The sequence below is a fragment of the Orcinus orca genome, chromosome 12 (genome assembly GCF_937001465.1).
Source record: "Orcinus orca chromosome 12, mOrcOrc1.1, whole genome shotgun sequence".
Taxonomy (NCBI): Eukaryota; Metazoa; Chordata; class Mammalia; order Artiodactyla; family Delphinidae; genus Orcinus; species Orcinus orca.
This window is the reverse complement of record NC_064570.1, coordinates 70859357-70881845: the sequence shown is the minus strand read 5'-3', so window position 1 is coordinate 70881845 and position 22489 is coordinate 70859357. Positions and strand designations below refer to the sequence as shown.

General features: G+C 40.6%; 1 protein-coding gene across 16 annotated transcripts in view; it reads right to left on the bottom strand.

Moving 5' to 3' along the window:
• SNAP91 (synaptosome associated protein 91) overlaps positions 1-20993 on the bottom strand; it is a 157000-nt gene extending 136007 nt beyond the window's left edge. For 3 of the 16 annotated variants that reach the window (XM_049695339.1, XM_033428522.2, XM_033428525.2), the window contains exons 1-2: positions 20857-20993; positions 19362-19521 (exon numbers count right to left, since the gene is read on the bottom strand). In XM_049695339.1, the coding sequence (XP_049551296.1) occupies positions 19362-19491 (130 nt within the window). In that variant the 5' untranslated portion in view covers positions 19492-19521; positions 20857-20993. The other 13 variants (XM_033428520.2, XM_033428523.2, XM_049695345.1 and 10 more) reach the window with 9 other exon arrangements.
• Positions 20994-22489: the final 1496 nt, after the last annotated feature.

Here is a 22489-nt window from a genome sequence, read left to right as displayed (position 1 = left end):
GGTTCCTATATTAACTAACAGTCCAAAAATAATTATTAGATTAGAATGGGAAAAGCATTAATTTTTCTAAGAACTATCACATAATATAAAGAAAATCATTTAAACTACCATATAACACAGTTTTATATAAAATAACCAAGATTTGATATACATAGTGAGTCGTACTATGGTACAGACATAGCTAATATTCCATTTCCTATCCTTTTCAACTCCAATGTTCTACTACTGATAATTAATTCCTGGGTTTTTAAAATTAAAATTTTAATTCAAAAAATGGTACTCCTGAGTCAAGACAAACGCTTCCCCTTTTCACACTCTTAACAGAGGCTGGCCAAGTTTAGACGTTTTTAGAAATACACAACAAAAACACAAAAAATGTTTAAAAATAAGATAGCTCATAATTATGACCTAACTAAGATTTTGACAAGCTCTACATACTATAACCTCCCTAAAGTTATATTGCACCTGATCAATTAGTTTATTAAATGTTATGAATTCCTAACCACAACTACACAGCTTACTGTTAGCTATAAGGACTAAATTCTCATACGTAAAATTTTAAATGATTCAATTATCCTGCTAATATTTTTTCAAAATGTCTTCAATACAAACAATGAACATCAGTATTCTTAACATTATTTATTGACTACATCTTGTTATATGGTTCTACTACGTCTTGTTTACCTATTAGTACTAAAAATTGTCAAACCCTTCAAATATAATATTATTAGTACATACAATATAAATTGAGATTCACCATGAAACTGACCTCACTTTTAAATCAGTTTTGCTATCAGTTCAAACATTTTTTCTAAATATTTAAAAAATCTTTCCTCGATTCTTTACTGTTCAATGCAAAACAGTATATTTAGTGTCTCTCCATTTCTATTCATGTGTTCAAATATAAACCAAAAATAGTACAAAATGCTAACCATGAAGAATCTAGAGCCAACAATAAAGTCACTCCACATTTTTCAGTCTTCCCACTGCCTACATGTCTTATTAAACATTTCAGTGAGCAACGACCATTATCTTTCTTAAAGCAATAACCCTCTTTTACTAAAAGACTATATTTGTAAAGCTTAATATCTAAAACTGCAAAGTTTAAACCTATAGCATCAAGTCAATCTATTTCAGTAGATGATTTTAATCAAACATAAGTTACACCTGTATTTTGATAATTAGTACTAACATCTGTCAACAGAATAAAAACAAGATCATGAAAACCATACAGTGAGGGTTTAATTGCCCAATTCTCTTTTCTTATCTTCTAGGAATAAACTATCATCTCTCAAGCAGATGCCAAAGATATGCGGAGAGCAGCTGAGGCTGGGCTCTTTTTGTACATTCATTGCTGCACATCATAGGACGCTAACTGTTGGGGCCCACAAGGCTTATTCCTCTAATAACAATAATTTGTAGAGTCATTTAGGTTTGAATTTTATTGTTGTTATTGATGTTTTTAACAAATATATTCATTTAAATATTACCATAACCCCATGATGCCTTGGAAAAGAGGAGATTGAGGCCCAAAGAAATGGAATTCATCTGGCCAAGATCACAGCCAGAGAGCAACAGAGCCTGGCATTACCCTAGGTCGTCTTCACAAATCACTACTCCTCCTGTACCTCCCAGCACTGCCCAAAGTCCTTAGTTAACAAGTATTTCCAATAAAGGCTTCAGTAGCAAAGCATCAAAAGGCGTAACTGATGAGAGGTGAGACTGGGCTAAGGGCAGTCATTTGAAACCACCCCTCCACTTTTTTCCCCATTACGCAGAAGAGGACCTTCACAGGGCTTCTGCCCATCAAGCTAATTAGCTAATGAACTGCCTTCGGAGCTCACCCTGGTCTTTCCTCCCTACAACAATCATATGGTATCTTACTTGGTTTGGTTTTGTTCGGATTACTGAGACTTGTGATAACTAGAGACACAGGCAAGAGGCAAAAAACACCATACAAAGGAAAAAAATAATCCTTAAGTCTTGCAGTTAGAACCCCTGGCTCCTTCCTTCATTAGCCGGGGGATTTCAGGTGAGTTTCCCAACCTCCCTAGGATAGGAGTATTAACTTCACGGAGGTTTGTGAGGAAAACAGCAATTGGTCCTGTACACGTGCCAGGCACAACGCTCACCCACTTCAGCCCTAGGGGCCTCCTTTAGTTTTCTTCACTTAAATCTTACAGGAAAAGACAGACTGCTAATACATTATACATCAAACGAGTGAATCAAGAATCAACTTACATTAAAAAAGAAACCATACCCATGTAGGTACCTAAGCAGCAGCTCAAAGACAATTCTTCCTACTAAAATTCTAATATGCTTTGCATAACTTATATTTTAAGGCCACTGGTTAATATCAGACTTGATGCCTACCTAGAGAAAGTTTAGATTTTATGCAAAAATTCAAAACATCCTTTCCCTATCTCACAAAAGCATTAACTGTCTCTGTTACACAAAATATAAAATCAGGAACAATAGCTTTTTGCTGTTAAATGGAGCCAGGAAGAACTTCTCCCCATGGCCTAACCACACAAATCACTCTATTACCAGCTTTTAAAGACAAGATCACTGGCAGATGAATCCCGGGCTACGAACCAGCCAAGCTGAATGTCAATTCTGGGCGTCTAGATAAATCCAGAGAGCAGTATGCCTCAGTATCTAACATAGATAAATTACCTAGACAAGTAACAGCAAATCTGTTTCATCTTAAATGTCAACTATGATTGACAGTAGAAATCCAAAACATTGTATATGTACAGCATTTTGAGGCTGAATCAATGCTTTGAAGGGCGCCAGCATCAATCTGCAACGTCTGCCAAGGAGGGAGGAATATGCCGAGAGTCTACTGACCAGCCATTAGTCATGCATTTCCAGAACGATCTGGCCTCACTGAAAAAACAATTAACAGCAACTAGCTTATTGCTAGATATGAATGACATTACTATAGCAGTCAAATCGCTGGAGATCTCAGTGGCATAAAATAAGTGTTTTTAAGATATAGGCGACAAGCCATAATCCAATTTCTTCTTCCAGAGGCACGGTGGAGTCAACAGTTGTGTGTTCACATCTCATCTCCTTCTACTCCTGGACTCACAGCTAGACTTCATTTCCTACCTTCTCCTACATTTTGGTGAGGCCACTGAATTCTTGTCAATGGAAAATACACAGAAATGATGTCTAGGCCTGGCCCTCGTTCTTCCCCTGCAATACTCCCCTTTCTGTCTTCCTTCTTCCATCACACAGACGCACAGAATCCAGTGGAGGACTCTGAAACCCTAGGTGATGAAATCACCTAGATGGAATGAACTAATCTGTAGCAAATTGTGAGGCAAGCAAGAAATAAAACTTGTATCAAGCCACTAGCTCTTGGGGTTCCTAAGTAGTTCTGGTTGGACCGGTAATCATTAGTATCATGCCACATACTCTCACAGGTCAACAAGGACCTGAGCAAAGCAAATCAAAGTTCTTCCCTAAGGAGATGAGCTTGGTGCTTTGTGACAACCTAGAGGGGTGGGATAGGGAGGATGGGAGGGAGACGCAAGACGGAGGGGATATGGGGTTATATGTATACATATAGCCGATTCACTTTGGTATACAGCAGAAACTGACACAACATTGTAAAGCAATTATACTCCAATGAAGATGTTAAAAAAAGTTCTTCCCTAAGATTTTGTAAAACTTTAGCTCTAGGAAGAGAGTCCCTTTCTTTTGGTGAAGCTGTTTGCCAAAATAAGTTTGATCTATATTCTTGTGACTCACATTCCAAACAGTCAGGATGAATATGGGTATGAAGCAGAAAGTAAAAATCTTTCCATCCACAGACAATGTTTTGGCATATATTCTACCAAACTAAGTACTATGGGCATATACATACTTTCTAAAAAAAATGAAAACTGAATCATATCTCATAAACTGTCCTTCCATGTCAAATATACTTTAACAAACTCATTTTTCAAGGTTGCCTAGTATCTTATTGTTGGCACACACCATCCTTTTTTAATCAAGTATTTAGGTGTATTATTTTGTATTCCTGTATGCATTGCTGCAACAAATACCCTTAAATGCATACTTTTCTCTATTTTTCCAATTATTTATCTGAGACCAATTTATAACAGTCAAATTGCTGTTTTCAAGAGTTTTGACTAGTACTGCCAATCTGCCCTCCCAAAAGTTTGTACCAATTTATACTCCCACCAACTCAGTGCCCAATTCATACTCTTCTTTTTCCACCTGAGAAAGTAATGCTGAACTCAACTGAAGAAGCATTTCTTGCTGAATTCACAGCATTACCACATGAAATGATTAGTACAATCCACAAGAAGGACCAAAGTCAAATCTCTATCCTACCGATATATATACACACACATACAGAACAGACCCTTGACATAGTAATGTTAGTGCAGCACACTGTTCTTCAAAAAATGCAATAAATTTTTTATAACTAAAAATTAAGTGACTCCTTTGGAACCATGATGAGAACTCTTGTGGGAAAAAATGAACAACTAGAGAACCACAAAGCAAAAAGGAGATTCAGGTGTGAAAAACATTTGGTGCAGGGGCTTCCCTGGTGGCGCAGTGGTTGAGAGTCCGCCTGCCGATGCAGGGGACACGGGTTCGTGCCCCGGTCCGGGAGGATCCCACATGCCGCGGAGCGGCTGGGCCCATGAGCCATGGCCGCTGAGCCTGCGCGTCCGGAGCCTGTGCTCCGCAACGGGAGAGGCCACAACAGTGAGAGGCCCGCGCACCACAAAAAAAAAAAACATTTGGTGCAGCCTGTCCATTAGCAAGGCTCAAATCAGTCTTCCATGGAAACTGCCATGAGTACACTCACGCTCATTCAAGGGGAGCCGAAACCAGAATCTTAAATGTTAAAATATTTAATGAAGAGACCAGAAAAACATGAACACGCTGCAACTCTGTTGTGATGGGGAGACAAAAATAACAAAACTTCATTAAGCCACCGTCTAACTCAAGTGTTTAGCTAGATGATGCTTTGTAAGCTGTACAATTTGATGTTAATCAAGTTGTTAGTGAGATCATAGAAAGTTTTAAAAAATTCTATTAAGGAAGAACCAATAGGATATTTTCTTATATCTTTTTAATATTTACCTTGAGGAAAAAATTACAAAGGATAGCGATATGAAAGCAACTGGCTTTGGAAAGAATAGGGGAAAGGTAACATTCTTCACTTGGATATTTTCTTAACCTAAATTTTAATAACTGTTGTGTTTTTCTTTGGTGTTAACAGACTAACAGACCAACCCAGTGAAGTATGGCATGAACGTACTTAGATATACTTAACATGTATGGTGTTTTGGCGGGGATTATTTTCGGTATTTTGTTTTGTAGTTTTAATAGTTAGGAAGCCTGATTTGCAAAATTCTATTATTTCAGTGGTGATAGTTAAGGAATGTTACAAATTATGTCACCACAATAAGACCAAACCAAATGGCCTTAAAGTTTGTTTCAATACATAGTTTTAGAAGACTTTCAACTAAATTACACATCTGTAATCTTCAAAGTCTTCACTGTCACCAATGGCATAGAGAGCATTCTCTCGTGCCAGCACCAGGACCCAAGAACCAAGCAAAAGACAAGGAGAGGAGAAAGGTAAGAAAGGTTCAGGCTGGCAGGATGAGGCCTGCAACACTTACCAGGGACAGCTGCACGGTTGTCCCTGTGTCAGAAGTGCCCAGGGTTACGTGTACATTTACAGTGAGTTTGAATTCAACACTATTAAAGTGTGCGTGCACGTGTGTGTCTACTTAATATTTATATATATTTGACATTTCCCACATGACCCCACATGGAGAATGTTATCTGCCACAGGCACAGCCATCAGAACTAGGTGAACAAAGCAATGGCCCACTGGTGCACCTGCTGAAGGCAGATAGCTAAGAAGTATTCAGTATGGTTTTTCTATTTTTTGGCCGTGCTGCATGGCATGTGGGATCTTAGTTCCCTGACCAGGGATCGAACCCATGCCCCCTGCAGTGGAAGTGCAGAGTCCTAACCACTGGACCGCCAGGGAAGTCCCAAGAAATATTCAGTATGAACACATATAGAATGTGTGATTCTTGCCTCTTTGGGACTCAGCTTCCTCATCTACAAAAATGAAAAAGTTGGACAACTTCTAATATCCTCTGTAGCCTAGAAGGCCCTCCAGATCTGCCACTGCCCACAACTCAGGTTTCCTCTCACAGCATTCTTAGCCTTCTTAACCTCAGTCTTCCAGCAGCCCTTAACTTCTTTCAGTTCCTAAAACGTACCTCGCTTGCTCTAAGCCTCTTCCAAGATAACACTGTGCGGCAGCCCTTGTCCACCCCTCACTCAGGTTAAGTCATGATCGTTCTTCAAGGCTGGGCTTAAAAATCAGTTCCTCTTCAATGCATTCCCATGGATGTCTTCACCTCCCCCTGTTAAAACTTTCAGAACCCCCAGTAATTAGTGTTTGCATTTTCTGTCAACACTAGTAAGTTGCAAGCTCTCTGATGCCAAGAGCTGTATGTATCTTGTTCACCATAGTACCCCTGCCTCCTGGAATAATTCCTGGCATTTAGTAAACACCTAAATATTTGTTAAATGAACAAATGATGGGATTGTGCTTAATAAGCTACTAAAAGCCTCAATACTAAAAGTAATTTATAATTTCTCCAAACAGATCATTAAAAGCTAAATTAAATATGTTGATATTCACTGTTCTTTTTACAAAGGCAAGAGAATCCAAAGCTTTATGTTAAGCTTGTCTCCTCTCCTCACTGTTTTTCTAAAACCCTCAAGTTGTTAATGGTAACATCATATCACTATACATCTGGTGAATGATATCATTTCAGTGAAAATTAACAACATGTAGCTACTTTTGAAATAATGCTTTTCTTCCATAATACCCTTACCATTCATAATGTAGGCAGTTATAAATTATAAAAGGGCTATTGAAGAACAATGCTACCCAACTGTATCCAGCTCAAAAAAACCCAAAGCAAATGCATCTGCACACACAAGACGCTGGTGAAGAATTTTCTCTGATATTAATACCCAATCATCTCCTATCTAATCATTAGTGATATGCACCAAGAGAAATACATATACTTTAAATCCAAAAACCTTTGCCTATCAAGGCTATAATTTTCCCCAAATTAAATTTTTGTCATGTCAAAAGAATGCAAGTGTCAAGAGAGGGTCAGGAAATGCACATTAACTATGTACATTCTGCAATTTACTGTTTCTTTTGTTTGTTTTCCTTCAATATCATACTTCTATTGTTTTCATAAACTTGAGAGAAAATGGATCCATTTAAGTCCATGCCCTTCTGAAAGGTTAGTAAGCAAAAGTAAAATCTTTAAATAAAAGAGTAAAATCTTTAAATAGTAAGAAAAAAAAAGGGCCTAAAATTTAGTAAAGGTGTAATAAAAAAACACTCAGCAAATGTTTACCTAAACCTGCTACCAGGCTGTGTTTGGTGTTAGAGATAAGGCAGCCTCACAAAACTGCAGGTCAGAGGGAGCCATCAAACCCACCACAGCTCCAAGAGTGGGATGACAGGGACAGAAGCACTGGGTGCCATCGACCTGCTGAAAAGGAATGAGCGAAGCCAGGTTTCAGACATGAGATTTTAAAATATATATTAAAACACAGAAGCAGCATGTACAAAGGCCCCCAAATAATGCACAGTATAGTGAAGCCGATGAATGTCAGAGCTGCTCTGGGATGTGTGTAAAGGGGGTGTGTAAAAGGAGTGGGACGACAGAGGATGGGAAAAACAGGCTGGATCCATTTCTAGCATATAGGTGGACTATCAAGGAAAAAAAACACCTGATAATTTAGATAAACATTACAGGCATCTTCTACCCATTTGGCTGTACTCATGAGGAAATAAAAGCAATCCCCAGGGCCAGAAATGAAAGATGATGCAGAAAACCACATGGTATACTGATACTTAAGAGAAGGCTGCCCTGAGGCCATGTGTTAGTCTGAGCAGCCAGAGGCTTAGATTTTAACAACCCTGTGGGGAATAGAAGACAAGGCGGTTGGGACTAAGCAAGATGGCTGATTGGAACTAAGACCTCCTTATAGAGCTGGGATCCTCAAAGAGTTACTCCCTTACTAAAATTAGGAGGAAAAAAAACCAACAAAGAACACCTTCAAGCAAAGGAAGACCAGAAGAAAACTATTCACTCAACCTAGGTTCTTAGTAGATGTCAGGGGGAAAAAAAACTCTGGGGCATTTTGTAAACATAGCTTTTCACCTTGCCCCAGACTGTGATTCAAATTTATATTATAGACTCACATTCCTCCATCCAAGACCCTTAGAGCAATACATGTTTCAGAATTTAGGATCTCCCAGATTTTACAAAAGTAATGTGGTGCATATACCATATACTAAGTAACCTAGTATAATGTGGACAACACACCATAATATGACAACATTTCTATAGCTCAATATATGAACCTTCATGGTAGGTAGTACAACAGCTGTATCTGATCAAGTTTTGCCACCAGATGATTTACAAAAAGAATTTCATTCTTCTGAGCTTTCTGGATTTTCAAATTATGGATAAGGATTATGGACCTGGTCTTGCACTAGATGGGAAGCTCCAAGAGCACAAATCAACTTAAGGTGCTCCCAGGATGGTAGCACTTGTGGGACCTTGCAGAAGCAAACACAAATCCTCTCTAGGTGATCCTAGGCTTTCCAGGATTCCCAAAGATGAAGTCCTAGCCAATGTGATCTCATAGTCCAAAATTATAAAACACACGAAGAAATAAACGATGACTGACGGTTAGGCAAAAACAACAGCAGAAACAGAGCTTCATGTAATAGATCTATGAGATATAGAATATAAAATGAGTTGTGTTCAAAATGGTAAAGAAATAAAAGAGGAACTCAAAAATGTGAGCAAGAAGTAATATGTTATCCCCAAACAGGGCAATTTTGAAAAACTCCAAAAATGAAAAATATAAATGAATAAAATTAGAAACTAAGAATGAATAAAAGCAGACAAGACACAGCTGAAGAAAGAATTAATGAACTGGAAGATATCTGAAAAACAAAGCATGCCAAACAGTAATGAAAGTGTTAGAAACTATGAAAGGTATATTTATAGATATAAGGGTGTAATGAGAAGGTCCAGCATATACATAATCATGTTTGAAGGAGAGAAGGAAGAGAATGGGTGTAGGCAACAATCAAAGATGGCGAATTTTCCAGAACTAATAAGAGACATGAATTCTCAAATTCTGGAAACTCATAAAGCTCCAAATAGGGTAAATAAAAAAGTACGTCTAAACACACATACAATATAGATAGAGAAGACACAAGATTTTAAAAGCAACCACAAAAACAGAGATTACCTAAAGGCTGGTAGTCTAATAGATGACTTCTTAAGAGCAACAATGGAAGCCAAATATTATCTTTAAAGAGAAAATAACTCAATCTAAAATTGTATAGCCAGATAAATTATCCTTCAGCAATGTGGGTAAAATATTTTTTTTTTTTAGACAAAAACAGAGTTTACTACTAAACAGCCTCACTGAAAGAGCTTCAAAAAGATATAGTTCAAGGAAATCCTAGGCATGATCAAGGAATGGTGAACAAAGAAGGAAAGGTGGATTCAGCTAAATGAACACTGCCTGTATGAAGTAATAATGTCTGGCTTTGGGGGTTAAAACAATGGTGGACTAAATCCCTGGACAATAATAGCACATGAGTAAAAAGTGGGTGACTGGAATTCAAAATGTCTAAATTTCGTCTCTTGTTGCAGTGACGCAAGTGGGAGCACGGGGACCGCAGGCTTGGAGTGGAACTTCTAAGATTGTTTAAAGAAAGTGGCAGACAAGCTGGACATGAGAGAAATCGTGAGCTTTGATAAGGCCAAGCTGAAGAAGACGGAGATGCAGGAGAAGAACACCCTGCAAGCCAAGTGAGATTTTCTAAGAACCTGGAGGATTCTCCGCCTCCATCATCTTGGAGACCCTAGTTGTGATGTGGAGGAAGAGCCACCTGCAAGATGGACACGAGCAACAAGCTGCACTGTGAACCCAGGCACTCTGTGCCGATGCCACCGACCTGTGGGTCTCTGAGGGGATCCTCTAATAGGACTGCCAAATTCTCTGCTTTGCTCTGGGATATTATAGAAAATTGTTTGTATGATTAATGACAATAAAACACACTTCATGGCAAAAAAAAAGTTTCTAAATTTCTTTTCTTTGGTAGGAAAAAAAAAGAGATACTGATCGACTTGAGACTTTAAGAACGCATACTAAATTTTGAAGGGCAATCACTAAAAGAACTGAAATAGCAGCCGCATAGCACAGGGAGATCAGCTCGGTGCTTTGTGACCACCTTGAGGGGTGGGATAGGGAGGGTGGGAGGGAGGGAGACGCAAGAGGGGAGAGATATGGGAACATATGTATATGTATAACTGATTCACTTTGTTATAAAGCAGAAACTAACACACCATTGTAAAGCAATTATACTCCAATAAAGATGTAAAAAAACATCAAAATCAAAAAAAAAAGAAATAAAATTAAAACAAGTCTTTTAAATATACTGTAATCCAGGTAACGTCCTACCTAGCTGTATTGCTAATAATGATAAATATAATATAGGATATGGTCTCCATGATTAAAGATAACACATTCTTTTCTAAAGCTAGAATCTGATTTATGATAATACATTTATGGTAGTACATTTCTAGAGAGCTACAAAAATCACTTGGAACAAATTCAAAGTAATGAGCACTTTCTGAACATTTCCTATAAATGCAATACAAGTATTATTTATTCATAAAACTATAATGTCTAGAATTATAAATTTAAAATGTGATTCAATAAAGGTATTCATGTTAAAAAAAAAAGAAGAAATAGTATATATAGCTTCCAAACTAAAGAAGGGGAAAGTTAGAATTAGAGTAAAACCTGAAGCAATTGAAAGGAGACAAAAAACAAGCACAGTAAGGGCAAATTAGTAAGGATCATGCATCAGTTGCTATAGTGGTGGGAGTAGCAGTAATGGTACTAGTCGTGGCAACAACAGCAACTGTACTAGTAATGGTTAACTACAGTAGTGGTAGTAATAACATGTTCATTGCAGGTGTGTGTGTCAAGCTCTGGGCTGGGTCTCTTACATGTACTCTCTCTCTTACTCAACAGATATGAGGTAGGTACTATCACTAATCATTTTACAGATAAGGCTTATTACTGATCAAAACCAGGCAGAAGACAGCTAAAGAAGGAGAGGTCAGAGAGTTTTAAAAGAATTGATCACTCACTGAATTTGAGAGAGGAGGGAAAACCCTCAGGTCAGTGGCCTGGGCAACTGGGTGGGCAATACCTGGCACCTCACAAAGCTTCTAATATTTCATGCATGAATTAAGCCAAAGACACAGAATATCCAAAGTAAGCTTAGAGCTGTGCTTGTTTTCTTTGGAATTGTGAGTGTCCGTTTCAAGAAGCATGGCTGTGAAAGAAAAGCAAAGGATGACAGGTTGGTTGCTAGAAGAGGTCATAGAGTCCAAGGAGAGCTGTGTGTGTAGGAGGTTTTGTTTGTTTGTTTTCAATGGGGATACTCGAAAATTTCATAAGAGAGCCAGAGAGAGAGGTTAAAGATGCGGATGACAGAGAGAATAACTAATGCAGAAAGGAGGAGAGTTATAGCTTAAAATAAAAGTGCTAACCCTAGGAGAATAATCAAATGATCAGGCCACAAAGCAAACCCACAGAAAGCAAAGATCTAGCTTCTCTCTCCTGGGTAGCCAGGAATGGCATATCACAAAATCTTTTAGAAGACACTAGACCCTTCTTAAAGATGCATAATAGAGAAACCTTATGTACACATGGGAGGGCAGGGAGGGGGGACAGGGGGATCCTCACACACTTGGGACAAATGAAGAGAGAGCAGGAAAACGGCTAGAGAAGGGTTGTGGGCTTCAGGGTACAATTCTTGCTCTGGTTTGTGCTTTCACCCAACTGCTTCCAAGGAAGACACCAACATTTTGCACTTATAGGTCACCATGCAATTGACAATGAGTATGCCATTCAACTATTCTCCCCTTTGTGAGGAACAAAAGATAAACTTCCATGTTACATAAACACTTAAGGAAAAACAGATAGTCAACATGTCCCTTACAAGCAAACAATATATTCCTCTGTAAAGAGAAAGGAATTTTACAAAGTGAAACTGAAGAATAAATATTTTTAATGGCAAGAAATGTGGCTTTTCAAATTATTTAACTGCACTAAGATTATACTGAAGTTTCTCTCAGGAGTTGTGTCACCTAAAATACAACTCAAGCATCCTCGGCCCTCAGGGAACAGGGTTATATGCCACTCCTGACCTTCTTTACCAAGTTACTGAAACCAAGATAAGCGCCAAAGAACACCCTATCCCAGGATCAATCAATTTGAAGAGAAGAGGTAATATATTTAAAGGATATTTACTTGTGAAAAACTAAGGGAAAGATCCATGGCAACTAAGTGCACAGATTAAATTTCAAATAAGACTTCAGGAGCCATTTGTTAAACGTTAAAACTAATACAGCCATGTACTAAAAATACAGATTTTAATCTAAAATGCATCAAGCTAATATTGCAATTAAGATATGAATTTACCAAAAAAAAAAGATATGAATTTACCTACTACGTCCATAGTTTTACATCTTTTTCCATGTTTACAGTCTTTTAAATCACTAGAGTAACTTCTAAAAAAATTGATTTGAGTTACCAATTTTATACTGCTTCTAAGAAAGTACCCGCTAACCACACTGATCTCAAACGGGAAAAAAAAATCTAAAGTGACCCAAAGATGTACCTAAGACTCCTTGCCACTGTTCTCTTCCTAATCCTGCTAACCCCTAAACTTCACAAGATCTCTTTTCTCCCCTCCTGGGATGCTGAATGTCACCTGAGAATGTCACAGGACCACACAGATTGGACCCCTTCAGATTTAAGGTATAAAGGATACTCAGCTTGAATGTTTTTCAGAAGTCTATTTCGCTCTTCTCTTCTTGACTACCTAAAAAATAACACAGACTGTTCTAAACCATCTCCACATGGGCTAAGGCTTCCGGTGAAATCAAGGAGGAGGAACAGAGTATGCCTCGGTATAGAAAATTAGAGGGTTTCTTTAGACAATAACAAATGGTTAAAAGAGAACTGGAATCAAAGTAAAATATATTTACAGCAAGTTAGTACACTTCTCATATTGAAAGTTACCCTAGTGTTCAGTAAACTTTTATACACTGTTCCAACTTAATTTTACTCAATAAACTAAGCTTACATTTTTCATACTAGCATTATAGAAAGCTCTATAAGTTATCACAAAGATAGATATGGTATCAACTGAATCAGTGTGCAAATAGTACTTCTATAAATTGAAATATATTTTATATACTGTATCCTAAAGAAGCTTATGTAAAGCAAATAAATTTTTAGGTTTAAATTTTCATTCTATGTTTACTCACAAAATTTCTTATTAGCAGATATTTTATAAATAAAGTAAAAGCAGTAGGAATTTTGTGGTCATTTGCCAATATTTGTCTCAAATCAAAACATAGTCTTGTATCTCCCATTCCCTTTACCAGATGTTCTTATAAGAAATACAATCTTGGGACTTCCCTGGTGGCGCAGTGGTTGAGAGTCCGCCTGCCGATGCAGGGGACGCGGGTTCGTGCCCTGGTCCGGGAAGATCCCACATGCCGCGGAGCGGCTGGGCCCGTGAGCCATGGCCGCTGAGCCTGCGCGTCCGGAGCCTGTGCTCCGCAACGGGAGAGGCCACAACGGTGAGAGGCCCGCGTACCGCAAAAAAAAAAAAAAAAAGAAATACAATCTTGGACTTCCCTGGTGGCGCAGTGGTCAGGAATCCGCCTGCCGATGCAGGGGACACGGTTTCAAGCCCTGGTCCAGGAAGATCCCACATGCCGTGGAGCAACTAAGTCCGTGCGCCACAACTACTGAGCTTGTGCATCTAGAGCCTGCAAACCACAACTACTGAAGCCCACGTGCCACAACTACTGAAGGCTGGCACGCCTAAAGTCCGTGCTCCGCAACAAGAGAAGCCACCGCAATGAGAAGCCCGCGCACCGCAATGAAGAGTAGCCCCCACTTGCTGCAACTAGAGGAAGCCCGCAAGCATCAATGAAGACCCAACGCAGCCAAAAATAAATAAATGTATTTTAAAAAAAGGTATCTAATAAAGATAGTCTGATTTAAAAAAAAAAGAAATACAATCTTATTTTTTCTTAATTTGGGAGGAAAAGAATCATTTATAAAATGGCAATATCTCTCAAACATAAGATTCAGAACTTGAATTACTTGCTTATTATGTAGGGTAAGCTCATTATTAAAAACTCACAAGAGGTTTAGAATGGAAAAAAGTAGGATTACTGATAAGCAATTTGGCTTTTCATAAGGTTTGGTTTGATGTTGATAGTAATGTCTAAGTTTGGAATTTTGACAATCTTAAATAGGGTATTTTAAAAGTACAGCATACACAGAAACTGTTCATAAGAGCAATTAACCAAAATGAATCTTATACAAGGGCTGTAAAACTTCCCAAATTCTCCCTGCAGGTGTTACTCTGGGCCAACTCCATTTTGTTGTTGTTCTTTAACCTTGAGGCAGCACTTGGGAAAGCACTGGGTGCCCTACTGGATCCTGTTACTTTATTATTTGACTTGGGCTATCCCTTAGGCCATCAACTACAAAACAGAAAAGGAAAAACAATGGAAATGTAAAATAGTTTACATTTTGTAATGTAACGCAATCAAGAAGGTGAATGCTTGACAAGTCTGCATGTTTCATGTGCTATCAAATAGGTACACAATGTTAAAGGGAAAGGAAGTGAGGATGTACAGATGGATCCAGAAAAACTAATGTTAAACTAACATTGGTTAGGTGTTTAATTTTCATGTGCAAAGGGCAATCTTATTATAGTATAGAATAAAAGTTTTACATAATCCAAAAGTACCTTAAAATATATAATCCTTATTTAAATTATTAAGGTTAATCATAACCCTTAACTTTCATCTATAACTGCTGATTATGGTCAAGCTTTTCTGAATACATTTTTTTCCTCCAAGAAACATACTATGAGTGAAAAGATGGACAAAATATATGAGAATATATGTCTAGAGTTTGCTTATCCCTCTACCTTCTTACTACATGTAATTCTGCCGCCAGATGTTAACAAATCATTTCTTCAAATGTATAAATCATATATCATTAAACATCATTTTATAAATTACCATAGTTAACAATAGTTTTTGTGGCCTATCAACCCAAAGAGAAAAAAATTATCTTCTAAACCAGTACTTTAAATAATATTAAGTACACATTTCATAAAGATTCTGAGCCCATTCAATTAACCCAGTGTCTTTAAAAAAAGAAAATCACAGAGCCATAAACTCTATTCTTACAACCTTCTAATATGAACTCCAAACTACAAAGTTATATACAAATCAAACTAATTAAAACTTTTTTGGTTTCATGTGCACAGCAAAGGAAACCATAAACAAGATGAAAAGACAACCCTCAGAATGGGAGAAAATATTTGCAAACGAAGCAACTGACAAAGGATTAATCTCCAAAATATACAAGCAGCTCATGCAGATCAGTATCAAAAAAACAAACAACCCAATCCAAAAATGGGCAGAAGACCTAAATAGACATTTCTCCAAAGAAGATATACAGACTGCCAGCAAACACATGAAAGGATGCTCAACATCACTATTCATTAGAGAAATGCAAATCAAAACTACAGTGATGTGTCACCTTACACCAGTCAGAATGGCCATCATCAAAAAATCTACAAACAATAAATGCTGGAGAGGGTGTGGAGAAAAGAGAACTCTCTTGCACTCTTGGTGGGAATGTAAATTGATACAGCCACTATGGAGAACCAGCCAGTATGGAGGTTCCTTAAAAAAGTAAAAATAGAACTACCATATGACCCAGCAATCCCACTACTGGACATATACCCTGAGAAAACTATAGTTCAAAAAGAGACATGAACCACAATGTTCACTGCAGCACTGTTTACAACAGCCAGGACATGGTAGCAACCTAAGTGTCCATCGACAGATGAATGGATAAAGAAGATGTGGCACATATATATGATGGAATATTACTCAGCCATAAAGAGAAACAAAACTGAGTTATTTGTAGTGAGGTGGATGGACCTAGAGTCTGCCATACAGAGTGAAGTAAGTCAGAAAGAGAAAAACAAATACCATATGCTAACACATATATATGGAATCTAAAAAAATGGTTCTGATGAACCTAGGGGCAGGACAGAAATAAAGACACAGATGTAGAGAATGGACTTGAGGACACAGGGAGGGGGAAGGGTTAGTTGGGACAAAGTGAGAGAGTGGCATGGACATATATACACTACCAAATGTAAAATAGATAGTTAGTGGGAAGCAGCACAGGGAGATCAGCTTGGTACTTTGTGACCACCTAGAGGGGTGGGATAGGGAGGGTGGGAGGGAGACGCAAGACGGAGAAGAAATGGGGATATATGTATATGTATAGCTGATTCACTTTGTTATACAGCAGAAACTAACACACCATTGTGAAGTAATTATACTCCAATAAAGATGTAAAAAAAAAAAGACCTATATACCAGCTAAAAAACAGGAAGCTCTTCGTTATGAATATTGAAAATAAACTTACAAGAGAAATAAAAAAAAAAAACTTTTTTGGTTTCAAATCCCCAACTCTACATTTTGCACTCTTTTCGTCCTAACTAGTATTTAATATTTTCAAAACTAAATAAACTTAAGATTATTTCAGTGCCTATAGTGAAACTTAGTTATATGTTTGCATGTTTTAATAACTGGTGTAACTCACTTTTAAAACTGGTGTGTTATTGGAACACCTGTGAATAAATTACTAAGGTAGTCTACTGTTATTTAAAGGAACATTTCAAAGAATTCTGTGCAAAGATCCCCTCTTGCAGTACATATACATACAACATTATTTATATGTCCAGACTTTCCATATCATGTTTTCTTAAAATAGGACATATCAGTAACTTGATACCTATCTTTCCAAATTCTACCCTAAGGTTGGCTTTAAGTGAAGATAATTTATTTTATGTCTTATTGGAAAAGTAAAATGTTAAAAAGAAAGACCAATACTCCTCAGTGCTTGGCTTTTGCTCATTTTTTAAATGACAGAATTAACATTTCTGCACGCATATCATAGAAATTACAATAAGTGTGTGGGGCTGTGATGCTCAATTTCACACAAAGCCATGCAAACAGGATGGGTATTTTGAAGATTAGACCATTCAGGCTCATTTGGTTCCCTTCCCCCTCCCAATAGAGAATATTACTAAATAAACCACAGATGGCAGTTAAGTGCAGGGGTTAAAAGGTATGAAAGTTAATTACCTTCCCCAAAACTTTTAAGTGATGATAAATTAATAATGTAAAGCTCAGTGCCCAGCATATAGTAACTGCTCAATAAATGTTTAGCTCTTATGATTGTCCGTGTTCTTAACTCAATACCAGTTCCTACTTTCACGGCTTTCCTTAAATAAGGAATCTTCCTGCTGTGTTCCACATCTTCAGAATCACTTCACTTACTAACATATGCTGGAAATACTGAAAACCCCCCCACCTGGAAAATTTATAAAAGACTTTTCAAGATCTAAAGATTAAGGTGACTATCTAGATATGGAAAAGTCAGTCTTTATGTGAATCACGTTTAATGAAATACCTGTAAGTGTTCTCTGAAATGTATCAATATATCGATCTATCATTTTCAAATCATTGAGCAAATCCATAACCTATAGCTTTTTTATTATGAGGATTTGCTACACCTACACCTACCTTTAAAACATGAATCATCCTTCCAGAGTTGGGGAAACTGATCAAAGATGGCTAAATGATTCAGCACACTGCAGCAAAACGAGCTGGTCATGAATTTATAATTTCCACTTCTGTTAGGGTCCCTGGCCACCTCTCTCACCCTGTACTGCATGTATAACACATGACACCATAATCAACACATTTTTGTTGAAAATTCCCTCAGGAAAAGAGTAATGGTGTTTCCCCCTCAGGCAAGCTTCTCGTAGCAAAATTATTCAATTTTATGAGACAACAGGTTCGCAAGGCTGGAGAACCCTTACAATATCCAGCTGTCAGCTTCATCAAGCTTTGCTTAAACAGGTAACAGGACCAGAGTCAATTCTAACAGTGGTGCCATTTTCTCAGCTGCACAAGGCAGACACTGGGGAAGGCCTCAAGCATAAGAAAACCAGAAAATGGGCAAAGGAAGCCAGGTGGGAAATGGGTATGGCTAGACCTGCCTGTGTCTTTCATGCCAGCACTGACCTTTACCAACGAACACAACAGCAGGACACATTCTAAGCAGGTCCCAGAAGACTGAACAGCAACTACAGAATATATTCTGATGTAGCCTTACTTATAAGGAGCCTCACTGCTCAAAGCAGGTGAAAGCCTTTTTCTAAGTGTCTCCAGTTGCCCTTCAATAACTAAACATTTACTATGTTAATCAAATGAAATATTTACTTCAGAAATATAGATTCCAAACTAGATTAAAAAACCAATACTTTAAAAAAAACCCATCAAAAAACCCAATACTTAAAAAAAATTATAAGTTGAACGTTTTCATCTAAAATTGCACCATCTCTAAGGCTGGGAAAGCACATCCATTTTGTGCCCACTGCAATGGTCATTCTGCCCAGCAGTTCCCGAGAATGGGACAAAGAAGCGTGCCGGGACGGGTAAAATGGAATCTCCATTAGCTATGATGTGCAGTTTCCTCATTCAAGAGCTTGAATTTGTTTCAGTTTGGTGTGGGACATACGACACACTCAGGCACCAAACCTCAGCAGCAGCACCGAAAAAGGTGACACTTTTCAAACTACCCAAAATGTATTTAGGAAACAACTAGGGTGATAAATTTGACCTTCCATGAATCCATTTTTGGGGTTATTGTTGTTACCACTGTGTAACCCCTGATTTCCTCTAACGTGGACTGGAAAAGGGGAAGGGTGGAGAAAGGGGGGGGGAAGAGGTGAAAAGCGCCTAACCCTGAATTTACAATTTCTTGGTATCTTAAATTATTAATCTATCTATCTATCTATCTATATATAATCTTTTTTTTCCTCCAGCAAAACCTTGGAGGTCAACAGGAGAAAAAAATGGCTCAAAGTCAAGGTTTCAGGGCCGACCCAAAGCGACACCTCCACGGTGGGAAATTTCGAGCTCAGGGGCAGCCCCGCTGGTAGGTCGGAAGGCTGCAGCATTATCGACCGAGCGCCCAGGCCGCGTCGCCCGTATCCACGGAGCCTCGGCCGTGCGCATGTCCCACTTATATAAAGAGATGCTTACAGTCCAGGTGCTTCTTCTTGGGGCCCATCACTTCATGAGTGGTGGCTTTGCACACCGCTCTGGCTACAGCGGAGCCTGTCACGCTGTACTGAGCGGCGGCGATCCGATCCGTGAGCGTTTGGCCCGACATCTTCTCCGGCCGCGTCTACCGCCTTCTCTTCTGCGGGAAAAAGGGGGAGATGGTCCTGCTTTAAGCCGCAGACCAGACCCTCCGAGCACCCAGGCCTTGCCTCTTCCAGCCGCAGGGCGGCTCTCTTCTCCGTCCCCGCCCTGGTACCACCTTCCCGGAGCCAGCACCGCGCTAAGCTCCGCTCGAACGACGCGGTTTAGGAGTCTTGAGCAAGACTAGCGCGAGTCCGGTGCCAGCATCGTGACAATGTCCCCGACCGACAACCCCCCCACTCCCCTCCCCCCGGATGCTGCCCGTCTCACCCTTCCGCGCCCCCCCGTCCATCAGCACTTCCCCTGCAAGCTATCTCGGGTGCCAGCCCAGCTCCCGCGTGCGTCGGGGTTATGCCCTGGGCGCCGCGCCCGCCGTGTGCCCACCTCTCGCCTCCCAGCCGCAGAGTCTCCTCCTAGCAGCCCGCAGCCTTCGGAGAATGGATCGTATACCCAAGCCCTGGCCGCCTCCCTCCTCCTCCTCGCGCTGCTGCAGCAACCGGCTCGTCCTCCCTCGGTCGCGGCAGAGATTATCCTAGTATTGCGCCATATTACGCGCCCGCCTCCCCTTCCTTCCCCGCCGCGGTCTCCAAAGACCCGCCGAGGCCCTCCGCCCGGACCCCCTCCCTTCGCCCCCAATTCGCCGCCGCAGGGGCCGCCCCACGGCTCCGCGGAGGCGCCGGAGTCTCGCAGCGCCTCGTCCTTTCTGACAGCGGAGCAGAGACGGGCTGACAGCCCAGCCCCCCGCCCGCCCTTCAGCGCGCCGCGGAGCTGTCACACGGCCGCTGCCCTTCTCCGCGCCCTAGGATTATCCTCTCCGGATCCCCGCGCGGCCCAAGCACGGGGAGGGGGCCGAGCCTGGGCGGCGGTACTCACCCCGCCCCAGGAGCGGCGCCGCCAGCCGCAGGATGAGCGGAGCCCAGGCCGCCGAGGGAAGTCGCGTCGGGTGGGTGTGAGCGGCCGCGAGCGGACCCGGTGTCCGCTGCGCGCCGCCTCCGGCCCTGGCCCGGCCCCCGCCCTCAGCTCCGCGGTCCCTGCGCCCGCCGCCCGTGGCCCCAGGAGCCAGCCGCACCCGCCCGCCGCCGTGTCTCTCCAGCCCTCCGCGCTGCGTCTCCATCCCCGCCCCCACCTCAGCTGTAGCTGCTCTGACGAGTCAGGTGACGGCGGCGGACAAACCCTGGCGAGCTCTCCACGCAGCGCCTCGCGGCCCCCTCCCAGCTACTCACACACGCCGCCCCCCCGGGGCCGCGAGCCTACAGGCAAGGGGGCGCCGCGCGCGAGCATCCCCGGCAGGCGCGAGGAGAGGAGGCGGGGAGGCGAGGAGGGCGACACTCACCCAGCCAGCCACTCTCCGCCAGGCGCCCAGCTGCCTCTCGGCTCGCGGGACCCGCACCCAGCACGCACTGCGTGCGCGCGCACCACGCACACCTGCCGACCGACTGCGGGATGCGCAGGGGGCGCCGGGGGCGTTGGCGCAGTTGGGCAAGTGGGGTCGTGGAGTTAAGCGCTGTGAAGGCCGCGACTGGGGCGTCGTCCCGCGCTGCCTGGCAAAGCCCAGCCAGCTCTCCCCTACCTCTGACTCGCTCGCCCGTCAAAGGCAGCAGAGGCCCTGATGGGCAGGGCGATTTAAAATGTCAGATTCTGCTGGCCAACCGCGCCCGTTACCTGTGCGTCCTCAACTCCTTGGAGTTCCTCTACTTGTCTCTGTTTTAGTTGGGATCTGGGGTGGGCAGTTAATTCTAGCCACTTTGGTCTGAAACGCATAGTGAAGTCTACCACAAGGACGAGTAATTCACAAAACCATCAATCGAGTCCCAGATCATACGCACAGTAATCATTTAAGTGTGCAAGGAAAACTCTTTGTACCCCTAAGTAATTTTTGCCAATTAAATAGTGTTTGAATGTCTTAAGTGTATTTGAATTGTATACATGGATTTCTAGACAGGGATTTGGCTATGCTAAAAGTTTCACGTGTTAACATTTTCAAAGACTGTTATTTACCTTAACCTAAAAAAATATTTTAAATTCTCACGGTACAATCACGATCAGAACTTCATTTGTGAATTTTCTTGCCATGTTTCCTGGCTACAGGTGGCCTCTATTAGGCCTGGAGGCTTTAAAATGTCTACCTATAGATATCAAGGTTTTGTTGTGTACTTTCTTTCACCTGGTACAGCGTTGAGTACGAATCATGATTTTGTAACTGTTGGGACTGATTCTAGCATTAATCGCAAGCTTGACAGCTAAAGAAAGGCAGCCCAAGACTATATCAGGATTCAAATGCTAGTCTTACCATATCTAGCAATACCACACCTAGATATTTAAACAAAAGAAATATATAAAAACACACTTCCATTCAAAACCTTGTCCTCCCATTTTGTAATAGATTTATATAGTGGCTCTGAACTGGAAGAGTGTTATTCTAGCGGTAAATGGGTAAACAAAATGGAATATTGCTAAGCAATAATGAGGAAGGAACTAACAACATAGATGAATCTCAAATGTATTATGCTACATCAAAGAAGCCCCACCTCAAATGCTACTTATAGCTGTGATTCTCTTTATATAACATTCTAAAAAAGGCAAAACTATAGAAACAAAGCATGTCAGCTGCCAGGGATGGGGGAAGAGATTGACTGCAAAGGGGCAGAAGGAAACTTTTCTGGAGTGATGGAAAAGTTGGATATCATGATTGCGATGATAGTTACACAACTGCATATATTTCTCAAAACTTATCAAATTGTACACTTAAAATTGGTGACTTTATTGTATGTAAATTGAACCTCAATAAATCTGATAAAAAGAGCTGGAGTGGCAATATTATCAGACAGAACAGACTACACAATAAGGAATATTAGGAGTGTTAAAGAGGCACATTTCATAAAGATAAAAATTCCTCAAGCATATGTAAGAATCCTACCTGTATATATATTGAGAAGAGTTTCAAAATGGGCTGAAGCAAAAACGAA